The sequence below is a fragment of the Bubalus kerabau genome, chromosome 3 (assembly GCF_029407905.1).
Source record: "Bubalus kerabau isolate K-KA32 ecotype Philippines breed swamp buffalo chromosome 3, PCC_UOA_SB_1v2, whole genome shotgun sequence".
In the NCBI taxonomy this organism is placed as follows: domain Eukaryota; kingdom Metazoa; phylum Chordata; class Mammalia; order Artiodactyla; family Bovidae; genus Bubalus; species Bubalus kerabau.
Genome location: NC_073626.1, coordinates 9,252,274 through 9,279,199, shown reverse-complemented (window position 1 = coordinate 9,279,199; position 26,926 = coordinate 9,252,274). Strand labels below are relative to the sequence as shown.

Here is a 26,926-nt window from a genome sequence, read left to right as displayed (position 1 = left end):
CAGGCTGTGGGTCTGTCTGCCCAGCCTCCCCTCTGCCTCTGCCCGTGTGTGGGTCCTGGAGCCCAGACAAGTGTCTCGGTCCTTCCAGTTGCCTGGCTCTGTGCCCAGGGGTAATGAATTAACAGGGAAGAGCACACAGGGGAAACCAGGTGTGCAAGAAAACCCACGTATGACGCTATGGTGCAGACACTCGGCCTCACTCCCTCGTGATTTGAGTCATCCTGGAAGAAGGGAAGGTGAGCGGGGGCAAAGGCACACACACACACAGAGTATCTATAGGCCAGGAGCACGCTCTGGTGCAGAGGGTCTAAGTTTTTCTGACCCTGACAACAGAAAGAAATATGTTGTACATCATGGCCAAGTAGATACATAACTATGTTGTTCAGTTGCTCAGTCGTGTCCAACTCTTTGCGACCCCATGGACTGCAGCATGCCAGGCTTCCCTGTCCATCATCATCTCCTGGAGTTTACTCAAACTCATGTCCATCGAGTCAGTGATGCCATCCAACCATCTCGTCCTCTGTTGTCCCCTTAGATATGTAACTATAAATATATAGATATAGAGAACATGCATGTATGTGTCTCAACAAAGTGGAATCAAGTTGAAACAGTTTTATCCCATGACGCTTCCCCTTATGTCACTGGCACATGATATTTTCTATTCTCTGCTGTTTCATGAAGAAGAAAAGCTGGTCTGTCCCACTGACCCAGTTTTACAGCGCTCCATAGAGGCACCTGCAGTAAAAGTGAGACCGAAACCCGGGTGGAATGGAAAGAGCTTAGGGAGTCTTGTGACCCAAAGGGATGCCGTCCAGTAGAATTTCTGTGCTAATGGAAACATTACGTGCTGTCCCATGTGGCAGATGCTGGCCCCATGTAGCTTTTGAGCACGTCAGATGCAGCCAGTGCAAATGAGACACTGAATTTTACATTTTATTCCACTTTAATTAATTGAAATGAGAGTCTTCTCATGTAGCTGGTGGCTCTGGTGGTGGACAGCACAGATCTGGGGGACTGCCCTGCCCCTGCCTCTCACTAGCTCTGTAGCAGTGAGTCCTCATGATCACCGCGACCCCAGGACACCCACCCCCACAGGCTGGCCACCTGCACCTTTCTGGAGTCTGGTGGTTAGGAGAGGCCGGCTTGATGGGGGCACATGGTTAATTAAGTGCCCGGGGCGGTGTTACAGATAACATGCTTTGCATTTTTAAATGGTCCTTAAGAGACCTTTCCCTTCTTCCCTTTCAGTTGCTTGATTGCTCACCTGTGTGACTTGTTGGTTTGAAAAGAGAGATGCTTTCTGCTTAATGAAATCTTAGCCCATCTTCACCGACTTAGTGGCATTTGCGACCTGAACACAAGGTGCTTTTCTTTCATTGTTTGCTTGCTTGACTTTCTTCTTCCCAAACAGGTGTAATAGCCAAAGGAAGAGGCCAGTGGGAATTGGGAGGCAGAGGTTAACCAGAGGTTAACTGGGTTCTTTTGCTGTTGTTGTTGTATGTAGTTTGCAAAGCTGGTGATGACATTTGAGGTTTGGTGGACAGATTTTGTTTAAATTCTAGCAGTTAGAATTGGAAAACATCCATTACTCCACTAACCTCAGGGCTCTGATGGAAAAGATTAGGGGACCCAGGAAAGGATAGGGGAAGGGTGACTTCATCCTCACTCTCCAAAAAGTTCTGGTAATAAGAATCAACCTTGACTGAGCTGGGGTTTGACAGGATACATATGTCAGCTTATTTTACTTCACAGAAACCAGTTTCTTCTCAAGCAGGGCCTCACAGTTGACCAGACTGATGGTGAGTTGGGTGAGAAGCTGATGCCTGTTGCTTACTGTTGAACCCAGAAGTGAGCTGAGATGCTCTGCCAATTCATTTTGGCTCCAATGGGAGGGGTACAAAGAGGGATAGAAATTTAAGTGCTAGTTGCTCAGTCGTGTCTGACTCTCTGTGACCCTTTGGACTGTAGCCTGCCAGGCTCCTCTGGCCACGGGATTTCCTAGGCAAGAATCCTGGAGTGGATTGCCATTTTTTTCCTCCAGGAGATCTTACTGACTCAGGGATTGAACCCAGGTCTTCTGCATTGCAGGCCGATTCTTTACTGTGTGAGTCACCATGAGTATAGAAATTCTAGGAAGAGCCTTAACTAAGACATTCAAAAACTGGGGACAAAATAACCAGCCCCCGAGTTGGAATTATTGTAAATGGCCCAGGCCCCTAAGAGCTTTTATCTTATTTACTTGTTGATAAATAATATAAATAATGTTTGCATTTTTAAATGGTCCTTAAGAGACCATTTATACAGAGACTCTCTGTATAAATAATGTTAAGAGTTAGTCGCTCAGTTATGTCCAACTCTTTGCGATCCCGTGGACTATTGCCCACAAGGCTCCTCTGTCCATGGAATCCTCCAGGCAAGAATACTGGAGTGGATTGCCATGCCCTCCTCCAGGGGATCTTCCTGACCCTGGGATTGAACCTGGGTCTCCCCTGCTGCACGCAGATTCTTTACCATCTGAGCCACCAGGGTGTAGATAATGAGAGGAGTTTTAAACGGGTCCAATGATAGCAGTGAAGATGAACGATGTCAGAAGCCACTGCACAGAAATGCAGCCCTTTTTGTTAAAAGTACGTTTGTCATATGCCAGGCATCTCACTTAATTCTTAGCACTGCGTTTTGAAGAAATGACGGTTTTCATTTATAGATGGAGAAACAGAGGGGTTAAGTCACTTGCCCGATGTTACACAGCTAGGAATCGGCAGTCAGCACCTGGATCTGCTGTTGGGGCTTTAAGCTTCAGGCCCGACAGGCTGAAGGTGGCCCTGCTGTGTCCCAGAATTTTGGTGACTCATTGGTACACATGGATGCCCCGATGGTGTACAAGAGACGTCCTGGATGACCATCACTCCTGGAGCTGGGAAGACCGGTCCTCTGCTCGCTGGCTGTCTTGGTAGAGACAGCCCGGCTCCCATGTGTTTCTGAGAATAGCCGATTCTGGGGCGAGGTGGGGGTGATGGACTTCTCTCTAAAGTCAGAGAGAGGGAACGCATGGTGAAGAAGAGCGTGCACCCCATGCATACCAGATACGGTGGCGGGAGAGAGCCGCTGGCCCTCGCGGATTCAGCTGACAGGAAGCAACTGCCGAAGGAGGGCTGGCAGTTCGAGGGCAGAGTGGTACTGCCCTGCCCTGGAGGGTGGAAGGTGTGAGCTGACAGGGGATGGAAAAACAAGAGGGGGAGGCGGCCCTGGGTTGCTCACCGACCATGGCTGCGTTGGAGGAATCGCAGCTGTGGTGGCTGACTCAGGAGACCCAGGGCGCTTTCCACAGCCTCGTGGCGAGGGTCTGTGCAGGGCCATGCCTGTGACGGCAGGTGCTTCCTGCCCCCTCGGAACCGGGGTGTCCTCCCCCCTCCCCAGCGGCTCTGGCTTGGTGACACAAAGAGATACCAGCCTTTGGGGCGGGGGGCGGGGGGCGAAGGGGGCTGCCTGTCGTCATCATCATGGGAGCGGCACTGAAGGAGCCTTCCATGTACCTACAAGCTACTCAGCCAGCGGCTGCAAAGGAGACTCCGAGTGTGATGAGATGGAGCCCCTGCTTCCAAAGAACCAAGTTGGGAGATGAAAAATAGACTCTCTACAAAAACAAAGGGCTTCCCTCATAGCTCAGTCGGTTGAGTCTGCCGGCAATGCAGGAGACCTGGGTTGGATTCCTGGGTGGGGAAGATCCCCTGGAGAAGGAAATGGCAACCCACTCCAGTATTTTTGCCCCGGAAATCCCATGGACAGAGGAGCCTGGTGGGCTACAGTCCATGGGGTCGCAAGAGTCGGACACAACTGAGTGATTAAACCACTAAAACCATCACATACAAAAACAGGACAGAAAAAAAAAGAACAAGACTGAAACTCAGAGACAAAATTTGAACTTGCCCTTTGGCCCCTAACACGGCTCTTCTGAGTTGCCTCTCAGCTTCAAGCATGACAGGTTTAAGGGGACTCGCTGTGCCCGATGGAATTTGTGACTCCTGGTGTACCCCTGATGTCCCTGGAACCCGTAGATGTGGGTGGCATCAGTGTCCCCCATCCAGAGAGGCGGGAAATGAAACCTAAGGCAGATTCTGGGTGAATTCCCAGGACTGATAGAATTCCCATTTTCTTTCCAAAAACTCTTCATTCAACACTGGTCATCTGTGGCCTCTGGGGAGGCCCACTGGAATTGCTGAAGTTCAGCTCAGCAATAACTCAACAAAGGTTTATTTTGAATCTATTGGAAGCAAGGGAGTGGGGTCCCTGTCCTCCAAGAGCTTGCAGTCTCTTGGCTTCCAGGACGGGGTAGGCTGCTGGGAAGGAGAGAAGCCACCCCCATTTCAACCACTCACCTCAGTCCGAGCTCCAGGAATCTCCTCTGGAGCCTCTGCTGTTGCCTGGATAGAAAATGCTCCTTGCTTTTGACTGAAGGCCATTGCTAAAGGAGCCCCGCAAAAGCTCCAAGCTCACTTTTCTAGCGACAGCCACTTCCAAAGAACACACGTTGTAGAGTCCAGTTTAGAACTACGTTGAGGATGTCTTGCTGACCTTGAATTACAGCCAGCTGCAAGCATTTGAGATGGTTGCTGACAGTGGGAAATACCTGCTCTCCATCAATAATCAATAATGCTCCTGGCATAAGGGAAGTATCAAGTGTAGCGTCATCCAGGCTCTAGTCCCAGCTCCAGCATTCCCTGGGCTTGTGCCTTTTTCTTTTTCTGTGTTAGTTTTTCAGAGTGTTTCTGTGGATCTGTTGGGGGTGCACGAAGGACTTGTTAAAAGTGGAGACCCTTGGGACTTCCCTGGTGGTTCAGTGGTTAAGAATCTGCCTGCAAATGCAGTTGGAGTTCAGTTGCTCAGTTGTGTTGGACTCTTTGTGACCCCGTGGACTGCTGCACACCACGCTTCCCTGTCCTTCACCATCTCCCGGAGCTTGCTCAAACTCATGTCCATTGAGTCAGTGATGCCATCCAACCATCTCCTCCTCTGTCGTCCCCTTCTCCTGCCTTCAGTCTTTCCCAGCATCAGGGTCTTTTCCAATGAGTTGACTCTTCTCCTCAGGTGGCCAAAGTATTGGAACTTCAGCTTCAGCATCAGTCCTTCCAATGAATATTCAGGACTGATTTCTTTAAGCATTGTCTGGTTGGATCTCCTTGAAGTCCAAGGAACTCTCAAGAGTCTTCTCCAACACCACAGTTCAAAAGCATCAATTCTTTGGCTCTCAGCCTTCTTTATAGTCCAACCCTCACATCTATATGTGACTATTGGATAAAGCATAGCTTTGACTATACGGACCAATGTGCCAATACAGGGCACACATGTTTGATCCCTAGTCTGGGAAGATCCCATATGCCAAGGAGCCACTAAACCCGAGAGTCCCATGGTGGCTGTCTGAAAATGTCTCCAGAAGGCTGACCAGGCAGATGTTACACGGTGACCATCTGGGGGAGCAGGTGAGGCTGCCTGGGAGAGTCAGCATCCCTTCCCCGTGAGAGCAGGTTCCAGCAGACGGGTGGACAGACGCAGATGTGCAGAAAGGCCACGGGGCAGTTTGACCTCCTGTGCTCCTCCTGATCGAATGTGGTGCTTTGTGTGGGTGTCTGTGCTGAACGCCGGAGAAGGCAATGGCAACCCACTCCAGTACTCTCGCCTGGACAATCCCAGGGACGGCGGAGCCTGGTGGGCTGCCATCTATGGGGTCACACAGAGTCGGACTCGACTGAAGTGACGTAGCAGCAGCAGCTGTGGTGAACGCAGCTGAGACCTTTCCGCACAGGCTTCCCTGCTTCCGGCAGGAGGCGAGGGGGCCCAGGCAGGGCCTTGACGACGGGCCGTTAGCGGGACCTCTGGTTTGTCTTGTTAGGGCTGAAGGAGACCTCTTTGTCTTCAGTTTCAGAAATTTCCCGTCAATCTGTGGGGCAGTATTATGAGGGTTTTCTCTTGACAAATAACCTGTGTTATCATCTCTGGCATTTCTACAACCATTTTCAGTCCAGAGACAAGGTTGCTTTCCCTACCTGTGGCAGCCTCCCTGCCTGGGACGATTCTCCATGGCTTCTGTGAGCTGGGGCCACAGGAAACAAAACCCTGATGGGCGTCTGGAATTACCACGGTGATGTAGCGATAGGGACCTCTGAGAGAACCAACCCTCAGCGTAAAACTCAGTCTGGATGGAGGCAGAAACCTGACCACCATCTCGGGGTGTACTTGCTCATTGCCAAGCTTCCAGAATCCCTAAGGATGCTGGCAGGGGCAGGGGCCTGGGCGGAAGGCAGGCTGGGGTGGGTGTGTGTGTGTGCAGGACCCCAGTGTGATGGGTGCACATGCCCAGAGATGCCGATCAGGGAGCCTCAGATGACTAAACCCTAAACTCCACTGGGAGCCGCAGTATCGGATGGTATAAAATCTCACCCCAGTGCATGGATACTCTACTCGAGGTTTCACGTCGGGGTAGCAGATAGGAGTGGCAACCAGAGGATGAAGCCAGGTTCTGGGGTCTCCCCATCTCCCTCTTCCCCCAACTCTACTCTGGTGTCCCATGTGGGGGCCACCTCTGTCTCTGCCAGGCAACCCCCAGAGGGACCAGGAGGTGTTGGCATCTGTCCCCAACTGTCATTTGTCACCTCTGAATCACCACAGGCCGAGCTCCGTGGGAGGTGGAGAGTGAGGCAGTGTCTTATGCAGTGGCGAGGGAAGAGCTGCTTTGTGGCGGGGGGTGGGTGCGTGGGTGTGTACAACTACATGTGCTCATGGACGGGGTGGGTGTGGGTGAAGGGGTGAGTGTGCTATTGCTCATTCTGGGGAGCGACTGGGTAGCACAGAAATGTCTTTTCTTGGTTTGATTTTAGAAGAAGTAGTCACTGAGCGGCCAGGAAATAGGATTTAGGGACATGCCTGTGAACAAGAAACCCCACGAGCATCCTGTATCTGTCGCTCTCTGGTCCAGCATGCGTGCATCGTGGTGTCAGTAACTGTTACTGCAGGACAGTCTCTGAGAACGAGACGTCAGCCTTGCTGGCTCCAGCCTCGTTTTATTAGCTTGATGGGCTTCTATTAGCTTCCCGGACCTGCCCTACCAAGGCTCAGCTGGGCGGTGTAAACAACAGAACGTAATTTTCTCACAGGCCTTAGAGGCTGGAAGGCTGAGATCAAAGGTGCCGGCAGGGCTGGTTGCTTCCAGGGGCCCCGGGGAGCACCATTCCAGCTTTGTCCCCCAGCTTCTGGTGGGTTGCTGGCCATCTTTGTCATTCCTTGGCTTGGCGAGCATCCACCCATCTCCGCGTTCATGTTCAGCGGTGTTCTCCCTGCATGTGAGTCTGTGTCTAAATGTCCCCCTTTTGATCAGGACGCCAGTCATGTTGGACTAGGGCCCCATTCAGTTACCCCATTTTAACCTGATGGTCTGTGAAGACCTCCCTTCCCAATAAAGTCACCTTCATAGGTACAGGGTTGGGACTGTGTCTTTTGTGGGTGGGGGTGGACACAGGTCAGCCCATAACAGGGGCAAAAGGGGTTTTGTGCTCACCTTACAGGCGAGGCCATGGGAATGTGTGTTATAGAATTTGATAGCCTGTGATTGACAGCTGCCACTTGGTAGCTGTGTGTTCCTGAGCAAGTTATTGGAGTTATTGGCTTGCTTCCTTTTAGTAAATTGGGCGACTTAAAAAAAAAAATGGTTGATGGATCAGATAAGTTAATACACGTAAGGTTCTTTAAACAAGACTTGGCACATTTAGCTTTCACTAAATATAAGTTGCTTCTGCTATTACCTCTGCTATTCACTTGCTTGTTTTAAAGTTGCAAGCCTTTTGTGTTTTTGAAGATGTTTTCAAAAGGGTGAATTGAAAACGTTACAGATGTTAGCACCTGAATTTCTAGGTTCTCACATCTTCAGATGATGAAGTAATTGTCCCCTCCGGGGAATTTGCAAGCATCCATTGTGTTTTGAATACTGAAAAAAAGCTGTCTTTGAAACTAGGTTTATTCACTTAACAAACATTTATTCAAGCCTTGCTATGCGCAGAACAATTTGCTACGTGCTAAGGTGGGTAAAAACACGACTAAGATGCTATCTCTGGGTTTTAAGGAGCTTGTAGCCAGTGAGAGAGAGACGGAGCAAGGTAGTCAGGCGGGTGGAGGCCTTCTGCAGAGCACTGTGCCTGGATTAACCAGGTTATCCTCCCAGTGAGCTGATGAGGTGGATTCAGGGCTACGGTCCCTAATCCTCAATTCTGGGGAAAAAAACAAAACCAAAAACTCAACTCCAAAAATCGAATGTTTTCTTCTGTTGGTGTAAACTCTCTTGATTACAGTACCTGAGCTGAACGAGTGTGAAGCAATTCATTTATTTTCTCACATCATGTGCATATTTGCATGTTTCGCTGCAGGAAAGCATGGGGGTGATATGTAACTTCCAGCAAACACATCATATTACCTTTTTAAAATCTGGGAATCGGGGACCGCAGATTTTGGGAAAGGACTGGTGGGCCTGTACAGTCAGACATTTTACAGACAAGGAATGCAGAGGGTTGGTTAACTGTGTGGTCAGGTCTGAAAACTCCGAAGGGATGCAGTCTGTCTTCAGCCTGGCTCCAGCACCCTGAGCTGCGGACCAGGCCCGGGGAGGTGCTGAGGGTAGATGTCTCACCCGACGGGCCCAGCCATCCCTGCCCCTGGGTCTCCAGACGCCTTTCATCTGGACCGTTCCCACAGCCTTCCTTTATCATAGTGAAGGAGCGAAGTCTGGTCAGCTACCTGCATTCCTTAAGCCTGTGTTTCTTGCAGGTCCCAGAAACCAGCTCCAGGAGTGGATATAACGGGGCTGGGGTGGCAGAGCTGTGATTTGGGGATACGGTGTCTGCGGAGCCCCAGACGGAGGGGCCGTGGCTCAGCCTTGGGAAGGATTCCAGCCAGGGCCCTAGGGTCTCTGTCTCATTTCCCATCAGAGCTTCTTTTTTGACTGTTGCTTTTCCTGTTTCCCAGTCTGCACATTAGAAAGCAGCTGCCACCACCCAAACCTGCCTTTGCTGTTGTGGTTTAGTCACTCCGTTGTGTCAGACTCTTTTTTTGACTTCATGAACTGTAGCCCACCGGGCTCCTTGGTCCATGGAATTTCCCAGGCAAGCATACTGGAGTGGATTGCCATTTCCTTCTTCAGGGGATCGTCCTGACCCAGGAATCTAACCCATGTCTCCTGCATCTCCTGCATTGCAGGCAGATTCTTTACCACTGAGCCACCATGCAAGTCCAAACCTGCCTTTCTATTACCTCCTCGATTTAAGAGAGTAGCCAGGCAGAGCTAGGGTCTCCTTAGTCTTCCTCACATTCCCATGTGTCTGCTTCTCTTCTGTGAGTGAGAATGAAGAATTGAGGTTTTAAGAAAACAGCATATAGGTGCCCTCCTTCCAGGTGGGTTTGATCTGGGATGATTATCAATGACCTTGGGGGACCACCCCCTAACCTTGCTCCTTACTGCTCCAGTCTGGTGTTGCTGGTCCCGTTGCTAATTCACATTTCAGCTGCTTTGGGATGACAGTCCATTTGCTTGGGGCCAAGGGACGCTGCTTGGCCTTTGGCTGCCCTTGACCCCCAAGCTCCTGGCCTCAAGCCGAGGAACCCCTGGAGCTGTCAAACCACTGCCTGCCTGATAGCTGCTCGGAAGGCTCCACTGATGAAATCTCAGGACACTTGCAGGCGGGCCTCATGTGGATGGGGATGCACTGGGCTCGATGAGCTGCATGCCCCGTGTTCACCAGGACTGAGCTGCTAAGCAGCCCTCCCCAGGCCCCGTCACACAGCCAGGCCGCTCCCTGGGCCCAGCCCTCCACGTTGCTCATCTGTTTCTCATTTCTTCAGCCTGTGGGTCATGGCTGAAGGCCATGGATCAGGGCCTGCTCAGTGTCAGAGGCCGGGAGAGTCTGGCAGAAGAAGACAGGCTTTCAGAGGCAGGCTTATTCTGCGCACTTACCCTCCCTAAGGGTCCCTTTCCTCATCTGTATCCTGAGGGAAATGAAGCAGTGTTCTTTCAGGGCCCTTCTGGTTCTGAGAAATTTTGTGATGTCCATCAAGGACTCTGGCCAGAGCCGCCAAGGCTGCACAAAGAGTGACCATCACAGCTGATGGAGGGGAAGGCCTGTGTGTGGAAGCAGCCAGCCTGCTGGTGTGAACCACACTGACATCAAGGCGGGTGGGAACCTTAATAAGGAGGATACTGGGTTGCTGGGGTCTGGGATGCACGTCCCTTGGGCCGAGTCTTGGTTTACTCGCTGCACAGGCCTGAGTCTGCTCCACTGAGAAGGGCTGGGTTGGGAGATTGACCCTTGGCCGGCATCTGGGAGCTTGACTGGTAAACAGTTCCCTGTGCTGTTATAAAACCTTCCCTAAGAAGTAATCAGAGCCCACTGCCTGTTTGTGCAAACAGTGTAGTTTATACTGAACACCAGCTTGTTCCTGGAAGTCTGAGATGTTGGCACGTGCCAGGCAGAGGGTGCCTATGTGACCGGTCTCCAATAAAACCCTGGACACCGAGTCTCTGCTGGGTTTTCCTGCCTGTGGTCACAGTTGGCTGCTGGAGGAATCAAGGGCATCCCGTGTGGCTCCACTGGGAGAGGACTCTCGGAGGCTTGAGCCTGGTGTCCCCCAGACGTCACTCCACGTGCCTTTGCTTTTTGCTGGTTTTGCTTAGTACTCTTTCCCCGCAGCTGTGGGTATAACTATATGCTGAGTTCTGGGGATCTTCTACCAGTTCACCTCCTTCCAAGCCTGGGAGTGGCCTTGAGGAGTCCCGCACTCGTAGACTTTAAAGTGATTGAAAGCCAGTGAAGGCAAGCCCCACACGGCAGTGTCGTCCCCAGTGTTAACTCATGGCATCTAGGTTCCGGGTTCCTCTGCTTGCCCTAAGAGGAGCTTCAGGTAAGTTAAAATCACTGAACATTGCCTCCCTAGCACTGATGTCCCCACCATCCACATGGAGAATCTGGTCGTCGCCCTGTCCATGGAGAGGCCAGAGCACTTGTAGTCCAGGTGTAAAAAATCAGCTTGACTTTCCAGAATAAAGAGGGAATTTTCTGAAACAATTTGGCTGGCATGCCTGCTCATCAGGGCAACTCTGGCAGCAAGATTCTTTATCAAATAAGGTTATAGTTTCTCTGGAGCCAAGTCAGGAAAGCCAGTTAGTCTGATATAAGTGAGAAAAAATTTATGGATGGGGGAAAGATCATTGGAGAGGAAATGCAAGGTCTTAACCTTAACATATTTAGACTGTTTATGTGAACTTTGAATAGAAGCCACATGGCTTTTCCTGAATGCTGTAGGAAAGCATTCTGTTGAGAATAGAGTTCTCTTCTGGGGAGGTCACGTCTTACGCTCTTTGTGGCAAGAACCGTAAGTGGAGGAGAGTATGAACGCTTGTGTTTGGCTGTCATATCTTTCACGGGCCGTGAGAACCCAAGTCACAGATTTGTTTGTCTAAGCGTCTGTGTTTTCTGCTTGCAGTTGGCCTGGGTTGCCCGGGTGGTTGGGTATTTGGCTCCCTAAGGGCAGAAGATCACTCTACCACGTTTCATGTTCCAGCATTTAAAATTAGCCCCTGTGTCCAGAGCCCTTTTGGCTCTGTCTCTAGAGGCAGAGTTGGAAGTCAGCAGCTGCAGGCACAGAGCTGTCTCAGGAGGGACTCCAGGCCTCCAGCCCCTAGAGGGCAGTTACTAGAAGCATGGCCATCAGAGGCTGTTCTGAGAGCCTGTAAATCCCCTGACAGTTCAGTGGGGTGAGATGCTGCCTTTACCTACATGTGGCCTAAGCGTGTTTCTCCTTATCCTTCAAGAGCCGCTGCCAGGCCCTGAATCCTGCAAAAGGCTGCCGCAAATAACATGCGAGGAGTAGGCAGACCTTCTGCTCCTCATGGCTTTGGTGAGGAAGTCTGAGTGTTGCTATGGGATTTGGAAACTTTTGTTTTCTTTTCAGAATTGTTCACAAGATCCCTCTTTGGTAGAAGACCAATAAGAACACCCTTTCCTTGGGGCTAAAATGGCAGAAAAGAAGGGAACCCGCTGGCCAGTGCTTTTACCGAGCATCTCCTTTGAGTGGACAACTGGCTGCGTCACGTGCCTGCTGGGCTGGGCGACGGGCTCCCGGGAGACCAGTCTTCTCCTCTGCCTTCTAGGGCTTCCCTTTGGGCTGAGTGAGGGGGCAGCCTTTACCTGAGTGCAACGATTGGGCACTTGCAAAGCAAAAGTATCAATTAATAGAAAATACCTGTGTATGTGAACGCGTTCCCCTGAGTAGGATGGCTTGTAGCCAGAGTCAGGGGTGGCCAATTAGAAAAGTTGTTAAGAAAGACGTTTTTGAAGGAACCATTAAAACACACTTTTATTCAGAGGCATCTCCTCTTTCCTGCTAGGCCAGCTTCCTTTCCTGCCTCTGTTCAGTTCAGTTCAGGCACTCAGTTGTGTCCGACTCTTTGTGACCCCATGGACCGCAGCACGCCAGGCCTCCCTGTCCATCACCAACTCCCGGAGTTTACCCAAACTCATGTCCATTGAGTCAGTGATGCAATCCAACCCACTGTCGTCCCCTTCTCCCACCTTCAATCTTTCCCAGCATCAGGGTCTTTTCACATGAGTCAGTTCTTCGCATCAGGTGGCCAAAGTATTGGAATTTCAGCTTCAACATCAGTCCTTTCAATGGCTGTTCAGGACTGATTTCCTTTAGGATGTACTGGTTGAATCTCTTTGCAGTCCAAGGGACTCTCAAGAGTCTTCTCCAACACCACAGTTCAAATGCATCAATCCTTCGGCACCACAAGCCCCTTGGGCTCACACTCTTGAGACTTGGAAGTCACCCTAGGTATCTCTCTCCCTTATCCCCCCATATCCTACCAGTCACCCCAGAGTTTACTCTTCTGTGTGCTTCATTCATTGCTGCCAGTGCTGCTCCAGTTCAGGCCCTCAGCATCACTTCCCTGACTTTTTATTTAGAATTAATTTCAAGCTTACAGAAGAGCTACAGGAATAAGAAATAGTGCAAAGAACACTATTGATCTTTTACCCCAATTCATCTGCTGTTAACACTGATCACTTGTGTGTTCTTGCTTGTGCTCTTTGTCTACACACACACCCACGCCTCTTTTTCTCTTTTTAATCGTTTAAGGGTAAGTTGCATACATCATGGCCCTAACTTCCTAAATATTTCAGTATGTATTTCCTGAGAACTGGAGTGTTCTCTTCTGTAGCCACCACACATGGATCAACTTTGGTGACTTTAATCATTGATACAGTGCTTTCATCTGCCTCCCGTATTCCAGTTCTGCCAGGGGATCTGGTCATGTCTCCTGTTTCCCCCACTAAACTGGATCCAGCTGAGGGTCAGGCACTGCGTTTAGTTGTTATGTCTCTTTAGCCAATGTCAGTTGCAATGTCTGGAACATGGTCAAGCCTTTCTTGGCCTTTTGTGATATGGCATTTTAGAAGAATATGGTTTCTTCATCTTTAAAAAGAATGTCTCTTGTGTGGGGTTTGACTGGGTCTTCTCGTTGTTAAATTCAGGTTACACATTCTCAGTGGAATCACATCAGCAGATCTCTGTCCAGCATTGGTGGTCTTAGTTTTGATCACCAGGTAAATGTGAACCCTGTGCGTTTCTTTGAATAAGGCCGCCATACTCGCCTGGGTCCCTGGAGTGGTGCTGTGTTAAGCAATCGGACCTCACTCTGGTGTCCAGCCCGAGAGGCTTAGGAGGGGCAAGGATGGACGTGCAGACCATGCGACTCAGCCAGACGGACTGTGTCATGTGTGGCCTAAGGCTGCTGGTCTCTTAAAGATGAGACATGTCGTCGTTACATTGGTGCATCCTCTGGGCTGCAGCATTAGAGTGTTTCCTACTGAGTACATCTCTTGATTCTGCCGGAATAAGGGAGAAATGTTACCTTTCTTTGGAAAGCAAACTTGTTAGGGATAACAGAGATGGCAGACCCAGCGGTCATTCCTGATGGTTCTGTAGGCAGAGGAGCTTCAGACTGTGGTTTTGAGAGGATCGAACCCAGGCACTGCCAGGGAACATGATCTGCTTGTCTTGGCCTTTGAGAAAAATGTCAAAGGAGAGTTTTGTTTTCCTAAATCGTTTGAATTCTATGGCTATTCTGGCAGGGCAGGTGGGTTTGGAGCTTGGCCATCTTAAATTCAGGGCCTGGTACAAGTGCAGAGCATTACCATAGGGATCAAACAGGGGGTTGTGACCGGGCAGTCTTGAGATCTCATTGAGACGCATATTAGCTCCTTGAAATTCACATATGAATAAAGTGGTGTTCCATGAACCTCAGGAGATCTGGCCCTTTAGAGGGATGGAGTGACAAGAGCTTGGATGGCTGCCGGCTGTCTCTTCCACCAGAATTCTGCTTCCCTCCCCAGTCTCCCTCCATTTCGCCTTCTGCCAGAGGCTGAACGGCTTCTCTGCTGTGTTTAGTCCCCTCGCCGTGTGCAGAAGACAGGATGTCAGCACACTGCTGGTGAGATAAATGGGCTATTCCAGGAGGACTGTTGTTTGTGTTATTAACTTAGTGACCTTTGGGGGAGGGCCTCACTCAATAATTAGAGATTGCTTTCTATAGTGGAGCTGAGAAGATTCAAAGGTAAAGTCTTTGCCTAAAGTGTGAAATTGAAGAGAACTCTGAAACATTTGCCCCTTGGTCCTTGGAAACATGTGCGTCTGTGATGAGGGCTGAATTTCGTTTGAAAGACACCCATCGTTTACAGTGATCTCAGATTTGCTGTTTTCCAAGAAGCTTTTCACCAGAAGCCTCACTGGTTCAGAAAGAGGAGGTGGAAGCCTGTAGGATGTGGCGGCAACAGGCATGTCGGGTGGACACAGGAGGAGAGCAGACACCCACGCTGGTGCCCACGGACCGGCGGGGCTGGAGGGAGTCTCGGAGTGCTTCAGGAAACTTGGGCTTTGGGTTCTTAGGTAGCTTGAGGTCACAGCGGGTGGAAACCCACAATAGTTGGTGAGATAAACCTCCTGGCTTCTCAGCCCTGTGGAGTCCATGACACCATGGGCTTGGCTGGCTCCCCATGAACAGGGTGCAGCATATGAACCCAGGAACGGGCAGTACTGGTCTGGGCTACATCCCCAACTCACCTCCTCATCCAAGGAGCTGACATCAAATGTGTTTCTCTTCAACACTGAATGCACATTGCTGTCCTCACTCTGGAGGAGGAGGGCTTAACGCTAAACGCTTACCATGCAATGAAATAATATCAACACTGGCTGTCGTGGATCATGGAAGGACTTCCCTGTGATGGTCTGATTACTTTCTGAATAGCTGATGCAATCATCAGTGCATCAGGCCATATTCCACTCTTTATTCCTGTCTGTCTGAAAATCCAGAAGATTGCCGTGGTCCCCGTCGTCATATGGGGAAGATCTGTAGAGAGGAGAAGAGGAGAGAATGTTTTGAGAACAGGACGGACGGATGCTGGGACCGGTTTGGCAAAACTGAAGCTTCGTTAGAAGATGACATCAGCGCTTATTTTAAAGTATTTAAAGGGCTTTGCATTTTTTTAAAAAACGAAGTAGAGTTGTATGGGTAATAACCCAAGGACTGTTGACATAGAAAGCTGTTCTCTAATTTAATAGGAAACAGATCTGGTTTTGATTTTGGAAAACATTTGTTGGTAGAATTGCTTCCAGAAGACCAAGCCAGTCCGGGGATGGGAAGAAGTCTGAGCTCTTGGATTTCTAGAAATGAAGAGAGCTGCCCAGGGAGAGCTCTGAGAGCAGATGTCTGAAGACTGATTGATTCCAGTCTAGGAGGGAGGCATGGTTCACAGGGAACCCATGTTAATCCTTCAGTTGGAAGGCCCAAAGCTGGATGGAAGACCTGGGCAGCCTGGATGGGAAGAGTCGATCTTGTTTAGATTTCTTGTGACGATTATTATTGTTATACATAATGGTCTTCATTTCACCATGGGGGCTTCCCTGGTGACTCAGATGGTAAAGAATCTGCAATGCAGGAGACCCGGGTTCAATCCCTGGGTCAGGAAGATCCCCTGGAGAAGGAAATGGCTACCCACACCAGTATTCTTGCCTGGAGAATTACATGGACAGTGGAGCCTGATGGGCTACAGTCCATGGGGTCGCAAAGAGCTGGACACGACTGAGTGACAGACTCTTTCACCGTGGACAGTCATATAGGAAAACAGGCTCTAGAATCAGAGAGAATGGGGTTTGGATCCTTCCTCCTCCATTTACTTGCCCTGGTGCTGTGGTTCTCAGTCTTGACTGCATGTTAGAATTGCCTGGGTAGCTCTTAAAACTCTGGATACCCAAGGTACATCCTAGATCATAAATGGGCATGGAACACAGGCACAGATTTTTTTTTTTCAAGTATTCTTCTTCTCCCTGTCGTGGGTAGCCTTGCTGAGAACCATGGCTCAAATAAGACCATGGAGAAGTTTAGAGCTAAGTAGCTTTGTTTCCTTGCCTATGAAGTGGGGCTAACATTATCTAACATATATGGCTCCTGGGAAGATAAAGAGAGATAACACAGCCCCAGTGCCCAACATATCATTGGAGCTCAGTAAAGGACAACTTGTATCACTAGCTCAGCCATTCTGCTTGCCAAGAGTACTCTTGAGATGCCGATGTGACATTTCTCGAATCCATAGAGGAAGGCTCAGAATGACAGGTCTTGCATTTATTTGAGACAGGCAGGCGTCCTCTGAGCTGGCAGAGGTCTCTGGGGAGGGTTGAGCACTGGAGCCCCCTGGATTAGGTGTGCACAGGACAGCCGTACTTCCGTGGTCTGACTTGCTCAGACCTGCAGGCACACCAGCTCCATTTGAAATCACAGAAACCCATATTCTTCTTTTATTTCCCGTTGTTTATTTTCCCTCTTCTCTGCCTCGGCATCGCGATGACTGCTTAAAAACCAATCCTATGATGTGTTTGACCAGCGTCAGTCTCCAGAAGGCCAAATATGAGGCGAACATCTTAACCTCTTTAAGCGTCAGCTTCCTTAAGTGTGTCAGTCAGGCTGTGACTGTTAAACAGAGTTAAGCTCATACAAGGTTATAGTGCAATGACTGGAAGTAACTTTTTGAAAAAGTTGGAAATCGAGACTCCTTAGGGTGGATGTTCTGATGGGAGGGAGGGGTCCTCTTTGGAGAGGCGAAGGTGGCGGTGGTGGAGTTTGTAGCTATCCTGGAAGGTGATGAACTTAATACACAGGATAACTCTTTTCTGTTCTGCTCTTTGAAGAAAGATGCTCTGTACCAACCCACTCAGTCCATTTCATGACACACTATTGTGTTGTGCTCGGGTCTGGTTCTTCCAGAAAGTTCTGGGCAGAGAGCTGTTTTTAAGAAGCCCAGTGTCTGAGTTAGGGGCCCAGGGAAGCACCTGATTACATGTCTCGCCAAGCTTTTTGTATCAGCAGTACCTGAGTGACTCCAAGATCTTGGCCAGCAGGAAACACCCGCCTTTCTGCTTGCTAGGACCATGAACTCTATCCCTTGTAGTGTCTGAAACCTTCCTCATTTGCATCCCAGAGGCAGTTGGGCAGTTTTTGAAACATCAGCAAGCTAGCTGAATGTCCTGGTTGATGGTATGCGAAGGGACCAGCTCCTGAATGCAGCCACCCTTTCGTGTCGGGGCCGTGCAGCCCTTTGGGAGTGCAGCGCCTGCCATGGAGGGATCAGCTTTTCCCTACAGCCTTTTTGTCACTTCGCGGCCTAGGCCAGTGACTGGGAGGCGGGTTGTGGCCGGCCAGGGCCTCTCATTTTGCATGGAGATGCCCCTGCTTTTGTTTCTTTCCTGGAATGAACAGACCCTCCCTCCGCCTCAGTGCCTCCTGGGTCTTTCCTCCGTGTTTCATTTGTGAAGCACCCGTGAGCACTTCTTTGTAAGGTCACATCTGGGCTCATGTTCTTAGGATCTTGTCTGGGTTTCTACCGAGCTGGCATCCCACACTCTTTACCAACCCACTCGGTCCATTTCATGATGCCCTATAGTGTTGTGCTCGGGTCTCATTCTTCCAGAAAGTTCTGGGCAGAGAGCTGTTTCTAAGAAGCCCAGTGTCTGAGTGAGGGGCCTAGGGCAGCACCTGACTACATTTCTCACCAAGCTTTTTGTATCGGCAGTACCCGAGTGACTCCACCAGGGACCCTGGTGCTCATTAGAATGATTGTCTCCACATTTGGGATGATCGAGAAGATGGATGTCTTAATGTGGTGCTTGTGAGCCAGGTCAGGGAAAAAGCAGAGACGTGGACCTTGTGTATTAAGTAAATAATTGGAGAGTCCTCTGCTCCTGATGCTGGATGGCAGGGACCCTTTCAGCTCAGAGCTGTTGGAAGAGGCAGGCATAGACAGTGCAGATAATGGAGAGCAGGGCCCCTTTCCCTGCCCCAGGAGGAGGCCGGGGGATTCCCTCAGAGAAAGTTCTAGGTGCTTCTGTTGGCTATATAGAGAGAATTCTGCTGGTTAATCAGCTTCTTGATTTAAACACTTGAGTCTTTTTTTCCTTTTCCTTGAAGTGGTCTCACACGTACCGGGTGTGAAAGGCGGGGGAAAGAAGAAGCAGGCGCTGTCTCCCTGGGTGCCGGAGATCAGAAGGTGACAGGAACATGACAGTGTCAAGTTCACGTTTCCACCACTGGCCGCGGGCTCCCGCGGCACCTCCTCCCCCTCTGCTTTCGCATGCTCCCCACTTCCTCCCCAGCCCCCGGCTTTCACACCGCTCACTGATGAGTGTCACCCCGGACCGGGGCTCACCTTCTAGCCCAGGAAGCACTGAAACCAGAGCCAGGACGTTCAGCCAGGCTTGGGAGCTGGGGAAGGGACAAGCCGTCTACAGAGGCAGGGTGGGCTGGTTGCCTTCTAGCACTAAGAAGAAAAGGGAGTTCAGCGCTAAAACTTGGCTGGTAGCAAGGGCAGCCTGTTTCCACCTGGGTTTCCCGCCTGTTTGGTGCCCCCAGGATTCCCCGCCCTGTGCGTGTAAATGTCGATCGTGCTGCTGTAGGTTCGTGTGCTCCCAGACCTCTGCGCTCGGCCCGGCCGGAAGCTGTCACCAGCTTTCCACTGGGGACTGGTCATTGTTCTCTCTGGGCAGAGCTGAGCTCCAAGTGTCGTGGTCCTTTCCCAGGCTTGGGGGCTGCAGCGTCCTGAGGCTCATCTGGTGTCCAGAGATGGAGTGGTGCCCATCAAGGCCCCCAGCATCCCCAAGGTGCCTAGTCCAAGGGCTCCTGGCCCAGCAGGTGGTGGCACCTGCCTTCCTTTATTATCAAACGTGATGTGACATCTGTGAAATGCAAGTAGCTCATGCATGTGTCAACTGAGTGTCCCAAGGACATCAGAGGAGTTTGCTAAGGAACAGTACTTTTTGTGTCTGTTGGCGTATCGCTGATTAACGATGTTGTGATAGTTTCAGGTGAGCAGCGAAGGGACTGAGCCGTACGTATACATGTACCCATTCTCCCCCAGACTCCCCTCCCATCCAGGCTGCCCCGTAACACTGAGCAGAGTTCCACGAGCTGTACAGTAGGTCCTGTTGGTTATCCATTTTAAACATAGCAGCGTGTACTTGTCCATCCGAAACTCCCTACCTGTCCTTTCCCCTGTTTTTCCCCCGGCAACCACAAGTTCCTTCTCTAAGTCTGTCTCTTTCTGGAGAAACAGTACTTTTAAAAATCGCATTTTTAATCTTAATTCAGTCTGGTCTGTTCATCCCTTGAGCCTTGCAGTTTGTAATTTGGATTTTTTGCAGTTATCAGGTTTTCTGCATAAATGGCCAAAGCCGCCTCCTTCTACTTCCCAGGCCTGTTTTCTCTTCCAAGGCTTGAGGTTGTGGGAGACCCATGGCCTGGGTCCTGGGCGGCCCCCCAGAGTGTAATGTCAGGAGGATGAAGGCAAACTGGAGAAACTCCCTGTGCTGTGAACCCCTGCAGTGTGAGTGTGTTCTTTGGGTTCCCACATCACAGGACGTCAGGGCCCTTTCCAGCTTGCTGTGGTTTCAAACCCTGCTTTTCCAGGGTCTGCTCATCACCACAACTGCACAAAGTAAATATTCTCGTCCTGCTTTGCAGGGGAGAAACCTGAGGCCCAGAGAGGGTAAATAACCTGCCCTGAGACACGGAATAAAAAGAAATTGTTGAACTTAAACCCCAGCCCCTGGCACCAGTCTCCCCAAGAGACTCAGCCGCCATCCCCAGAGCAGGAGAAAGATCCAGAAAACTTGTTGCCTTCAGTGGAGGGCTCTCGGTCCCCCACTCAAGCTTACTTCCAGTCCCGTCAGGCTTGTCAGGTGGGGAGTGGTCCCTCCTGGGTCTGCCGTGCCCATCCACCCGGAGCTTTGGGGGCTCTCTCCTGCCTGCTCTGGGCTCTGGCTGTGACCTGCCCTCTTGCATGCCTGCAGGACATGAGCTGAATGTTCATTTAGCATCAAGAGGGGCAGTACGCAGCTTCCCATGCTCTAAAGGGGCAGACGGTGCCCCCGCGATCCTTGGCTGCTTCAGGAAGCCGGAGGAAAGGTGGCAGTCATTTTACTGGGAGCTGGCGGGTCTGTGTCTTGCCCCTAGTTGGAGCTTCCATGCCACCTGTCACGCAGAGAACACAGTAGGAGCTGGGGAGGAGAGATCCAGGGTCTGTGGGACCCTGAGCCCCGTCTGTGGCTGTTTCTGTGGCTTCCTGGTGGTCGTATCTCCTGTCTTGTAGGAGCAGGCAGGCCAGCCTGAGGCTTGCCTCTGTGTCGACTTCTTGGTCCGGAACCCTCATGCAGGAGGCAGGTGGGTGGGAGCCAGCCCGACTCAGCTGCCCCCCTCATCAGATGGCGCCCCTCAGACTCGGTGCCTATGCCCACAGCTGTGTGAGTGCGGTGGCCCAGACCCTTTTCCTCATTTCTGGGAAGGCGTGGTGAACACGGAGGTCTTTTTTATTTCAATTTCTAGAAGAGCCACACGGAGCCTCTTCCTGGTTGGCTTTCTGTTGGTAGGGGCCAGGGCGGGTGTGCTCAGGTCGGGTGTACTGGTCAGGAGGATGCATGGCGTGGAGATCTGCAAGCTTTCAGACCCAAATGAGGACTGCAGCCTAGTTTCTCTCTCTTGGAGCAGCCCCACAGGCTCACAATCTTCAGATGGTTTTTATGCATTTTGATTTTTCCCCCCAGATATTTTAAAATTGTGGTAAAATATGCATAATGTAAAAATTACCATCTTTACCGATTTAAGTGTACTGTTCAGTGGTATTCACTACATTCATAATGTTGTACAACCATTACCACCAGCCATCTCCAGAACTCTTTCATCTTGTAAACCTAAAGCTCAGTTCAGTTCAGTCACTCAGTCATGTCCAACCCTTTGCAACCCCGTGGACTGCAGCACGCCAGGCTTTCCTGTCCATCACCAACTCCCGCAGCTTGCTCAAAGTCATATTCATTGAGTTGGTGATGCCATCCAACCATCTCATCCTCTGTCGTCCCCTTCTCCTCCCACCTTCAATCTTTCCCAGCATCAGGGTCTTTTCCAGTGAGTCAGTTCTTCACATCAGGTGGCCAAAGTGTTGGAATTTCAGCTTCAGCATCAGTCCTTCCAATGAATATTCAGGGCTGATTTCCTTTAGGATGGACTGTTTTGATCTCCTTGCAGTTCAAGGGACTCTCAAGAGTCTTCTCCAACACCATAGTTGAAAAACATCAATTCTTTGGTGCTCAGCTTTCTTTATAGTCCAGCTCTCACATGTGTACATGAAAACCATAGAAACTGCTAGAAAAACCATAGCTTTGACTACACAGACCTTTGTTAACCAAGTAATGTCTCTTTTAATATGCTGTCTAGGTTATTAAACTAAAGGTCTGCCCCTAGTAAACAGTAACTCTCCATTTCCCTCTCTCTCCAGCCCCTGGCAACTACCAGTCTACTTTTTCTCTGGTTTTGCCTACTTTGAGCACCTCACATAAGTGGAGTTATATAACACTTGTGCTTTTGTGACAGGCTTACTTCACTTAGCAGGATGCCCTCCAGGCGCCTCCATGAGGGCAACTCATGCTTAGCATGTGTCAGAATTCCATCTCTTTTTCAGACTAAATAATATTTCAGTGTGTGTATGTGTGTATATCGCATTTTTTAATCTATTCAGCTGTTGATAGGTATGTAGCTTGCTTGTACGTGCGAAATCAGTCTGTACAAGGCACTTCAGTCGTGTCCGACTCTTTGCGACCCTATAGACCACAGCCCGCCAGGCTCCTCTGTCCATGGGATTCTCCAGGCAAGAATACTGGAGTGGGTTGCCATTTCCTTCTCCTGAAGAGCAACAGGTTGCTTGTACCTCTTATGAATAATGCTGCAGTGAAAGTCAATGCGCAAATACCTCTTCAAGACCTGGTTTTCCATAAATTTGACTGTATACCCAGAAGTGGGTCAGATGAGCTTCTGAGCCATTTTCTGCTCCTCTGAATCCTATATTACCTCAGGTCTGGTGGAACATGAGCCGTAGAGTCATGGCCAACGGTCTGGCCCCTGACACCAGACTGCCTGCATTTTAATCTTGGCCCTGTCTCTTATGAGTTTTGGGGCTTTTGGCAAGTGACTTAATCTTTCCAACCTCACTTTTCCCATCTGTAACATGATGACAATGCTAATATGTAACTCAGAGGGTTGTGAAGAGGATTGAATGTGTTAATAGGTATCAAGTCCCAAGAATGCTGCTTGGCCTGTGGTAAGTTATTTAAGTTTTAGAGCTGCTACATTATTGTTATTATGCTTGTTATTAATATTATAATCTTCATACGGGTGTGCTCACAGGTAGTTCCCTAGATTGGATGGTTACATCTAAAACATTTAAAAAAGAAAAACTTTGTAAAACTTCAAAATGCTGCACATATATAAAAGGAAGACATTTTTCTAATGCTCTCTGAATTAATCAGAGGTGATCACAATTTTCCAGCAGCTCAGTGTGTAAAGAATCCACTTGCAATGCAGGAGACCCAGGTTTGATCCCTGGGTCGGGAAATACCCGACCTAAGAAATGTCAACCCACTCCAGTATTCTTGCCTGGAAAATCCCATGGACAGAGGAGCCTGGTGGGCTACAGTCCATGGGGTTGCAAAAGAGTCGAGCATGACTTAGGGACTAAAAACAAAAAAGGATCACATTTCTTCTTTGTATTTCCTTCTATACATTTTCAAGACTGCTTTCAGCAGACCTGCTGTGAGGGGAATGGTGGCCCCTTAGACACCACTTTTTTGTGAGAATCACATTTGTTCCCATGCATGTGCTTCATCTAGGAGAATCTATATTTTAAACGGCATTAGATGTAGGGCAAATAGCCAGTTAAAGCAAGTTGTATGTAAACTAGTTCCTTGGGTAAAATCTCCAGTCATACTCGTTCACACAGATCGCCCTGTGAGCTGACTGTCCGGAACTGTCAAATCAGGGAACAGTCTTCCCACCAGAGCACCTCCTGTTTCCACCAAGAAGAAAATTCTTGCTAAGAACCCTTGGCCTCTGGTTCTCTGAAGCTTTCAGGAAAGCCTTTTGTTTAAACAAAGGAACCAGCCCACTGGTATCTGGGTGAACACCTGCTTCCTTCTGAGATGGAAATGATCTGAATCGAAAGGAAGGTGGCTTTCTTTTCTCTTTCTGTGTTCACATCCACCTGGAGCAGCGCGTGACTTCCTTGTGGAAGGTCGCGGTGTAGATCTGGACGTGTTGCTGCTTTTTGGGGAGCGTCTGCTTCTGTCCAGGGGAGCCATTTAAACTAAGTTCTGAGCCAGTAGGGAAGTGAGAGGATGAAGGGGGGTGTTTATTGGGTGGCTTCTGGGGTTGGAGCTGGGGAGGACATGGGGACTCTGTGATGTATCTTGGGGACACTGAGCATCACTTGCTAAACCTCAGCACCCTCCTCTGTGTTGGGGGGCGGTCTCTCCTGTCCCTTCTAGCTATGACATTCTCTGCTGTCTTTTACTCTTCAGAGCATCTCACCGGGTGGCATGAGTTCCATGGACCTCTGGTTCCACCTGGGCTTTTCACAGCATCACAAACCATAAAGATGAACTTAATGTTCTTTTTGTTGTCATTTCAACCTAAGGATTGAATCGCAGCCTTAAGTGCAGGAGGGCATGGTTAGTGAAAGTGGAGACTGTGCATGTGTGTCTGTGCACATTGTGCGTTCAGCTGTGTGCTTGTGTGTATGTTTGCCGGTGTGTGATTGGCATGTTGGTGAGTAGGTCTCTGTGTATGTGTGCACATGTTCCTGTGTGTATGTGCAGAGGCGACGGAGGAGGGTCCCAGCCAATCCCTAGTTTTCTGAAAGCCTATTGATTTGTGCCTTTCCTTCCTTGGGCAAGAATACTGGAGTAGGTAGCCATTCCCTTCTCCAGGGCGATCTTCCCAATCCAGGCATTGAACCCAGATCTCCCACATTGCAGGTGGACTATTTACCATCTGAACCACTAGGGAAGCCCATTTCTCCTCAAGGAAAGTATGCCTTATAATTTCAGATTTTGCCCCCTGATATTTCCCAGAGGAAGAAACCTGTCATTGATTGTCTCACTGCAGGTTGCTATGTCTGATTGGTTGACAGCCCTGGAGAAAGGCTATACTTACCCAGCAGACCTTCTGGACTCTCAGTGGAGACCCTCTGCAGACAGGAAGGGCTTCTGACCCAGTAACCTAAATAGTCACTCCTGTGATTTTCATCTCAGTGAAGGCACACATGCGTTAGATGCTAAAAATGCCGATTGAATTGTGGAATGATTTTTTTTTTTTTTATCTGCCTCTCAGAGGGAAGGCTAACAAAGACTGATAAGGCAGCAGCACAGGTAGAAGGGACAGAGCTTGTGGGTGGACAGCCTTTTGTGCACTTGCAAATCCAGGGATGGGGGAGGTAGGAGAAGATAGACGGGGCATCTCTGAAAACACAGATGCATAGACTGTCTCCTGCTGAAGGGTAATTGTCTAGTTTTCTTTTCCTTGGATTTTTATAGGCATGTGACTGCACCAATATGGGGAGGGAAAAGAAAGCTTAAAGTATTTATCCTACAGTGTACCACACTTTATTTACTCACAATAAGATGTTATATATATATATATATATATATATATATTCCTTATGGAGCACTTCCTGTGTGCCAGGCACTGGGCTAAGAACTTTTGTTTTTATAATTTTTGAAAAATGTTTCTTTTATATTAGTTAATGGGTGTTTTTATGTGTATTTGGTCATGTCCAACTCTTTAGACCCTATGGACTGTGGCCTGCTCGGCAACTCTGTCCATGGGATTCTTCAGGCAAGAATACTGGAGTGGGTTGCCATTCCCTTCTCCAGGGGATCTTCCCAACCCAGGGATTAAACCCATGTCTCCTTTGGTCAATGCAGGAGCATTCTCTACCAGGGAGTCACCTGGAAAGCCCTATTTTGAATTAGAGTATCATTGATCTACAATGTTGTGTTAGTTTCAGGAGTATAGCAGAGTGATTCAGTTAGACATAGATCGTATCTATTCTTTTTCACAAGCTTTCCCCATTTGAGTCATTACAGAATATTGAGCAGAGTTCGCTGTTGGGCTAAGAATTTTATGTGAGTTATCAGTCCTAGGTTGTTTCCAGCTTTTTTCTATTATAAATTGTACTTAGATGAATATCTAAGCAAAGAGCTTTTTGCCTGGTTTGTACATCCTGTTTGAGTGAATTCTTCTAAACGCAATTACTGGGCATGGAATTTAAAAAAACTACTCTTAAAACATACTGCTGTGTTGCTGTAGTGCCGTGTCACACTTCCACGTGGAGGAGGGTGGCCCCGTGCCTGCTTCCTCCTGAAGACTTGGAAAGTCAGCCCCTTTGTTGAAGGAGAGGTATGTCAGCCTGCTGTGTAAACTCCTAAAAGTTCAGATACCTGACCAAGTTTATTCCAGAGACTTAGAGCGGGCAGCTCTTTAACTCCATTTCTATGTGATACAAATCAGTGGCACGCGCTTCTCTGGTGGCCCAGTGGTTAAGAAGCTGCCTGCCAGTACAGGAGATGCGGGTTCAGTCCCTGGGTTGTGAAGATTCCCTGGAGAAGGAAATGCAACCTACTCCAGTATGCTTGCCTGGGAAAATCCCATGGACCGAGGTGTCTAGCGGGCTACAGTCCATGGGGTCACAAAGAGGGGACACCACTGAGTGACTGAGCACAGCCACGTTGGAACGAGAAAACACACACACCCTTGCTCTCACGGAGTTGGAATGTTGAGCCCCGGAGGCCCTGCCCCTCCGGGAAGTCAAGGTCCGATCTCACCCCCTTGGCCTCTCCCCCAGGCCTTGCAGCCGTGTTCCCTGTGGCTTGGTTGTGACCCTTCAGACGCAGGGCTGTGTGGACAGACGGAAGGGTCTTTATTCGGAAACAGGTCTATGAACCCAGAGGATCCAACTGGCCTTGGGTTCTCCAGTAAAAAATGGTCTTTTCTTCATCCAGACCTAGTTTTTTTTTTTTTTTTTAAAGATATGGATTCAGTTCCATGCAGGCCAATAAGTCTTCTGCATGCTGGTTGTTGTCACTGGAGACGAGACAGCGGACAGACCAAGTCCTGCCCACTTGGAGCTGAGAGCTGCCAGTGGGGGAGGAGGAACCCCGAAGGGCTGAATGCAGCCCCTCAGCTGGGATGGGTGCCTTGTCTGAGATCAGAGCGGGGAGGGGTCAGTGATGGGGCCGTGGGGATGCGGGTGGGGCTGGCTGCCTTGGGCCCTCTGACCCTCGAGTGGAGATCTGCAGGAAGCCAGACTGGCGACTGCCTGGGTACCTTCACAGGTTGGATGCCGCGGGTGGGGCACAGCCAGCACAGAGGGGTGGGAGCCAGTTTCAGATGCTCCGTGACAGGGGAGCCCAGGGGGGCAACAAGGGAGTGAGCAGTGGGGAGAGTCAGAGGAGGGGGGTCGGCTCT

The 26,926-nt window shown here is 49.8% G+C and overlaps 1 protein-coding gene across 2 annotated transcripts in view; it reads left to right on the top strand.

Annotated features, from left to right (window-relative positions):
- The window catches only part of GFOD1 (Gfo/Idh/MocA-like oxidoreductase domain containing 1), a 95,338-nt gene that overhangs the window by 22,633 nt on the left and 45,779 nt on the right, over positions 1–26,926 (top strand). The window contains exon 1 of one of the 2 annotated variants that reach the window (XM_055570633.1): positions 6,811–11,931. The exons of the other annotated variant lie outside the window; for it this stretch is intronic. Coding sequence (XP_055426608.1) covers positions 11,892–11,931 — 40 coding nt within the window. The 5' untranslated portion in view covers positions 6,811–11,891. Of the gene's footprint in view, positions 1–6,810; positions 11,932–26,926 lie in introns of those variants that run through there. 2 annotated transcript variants of the gene reach the window in all.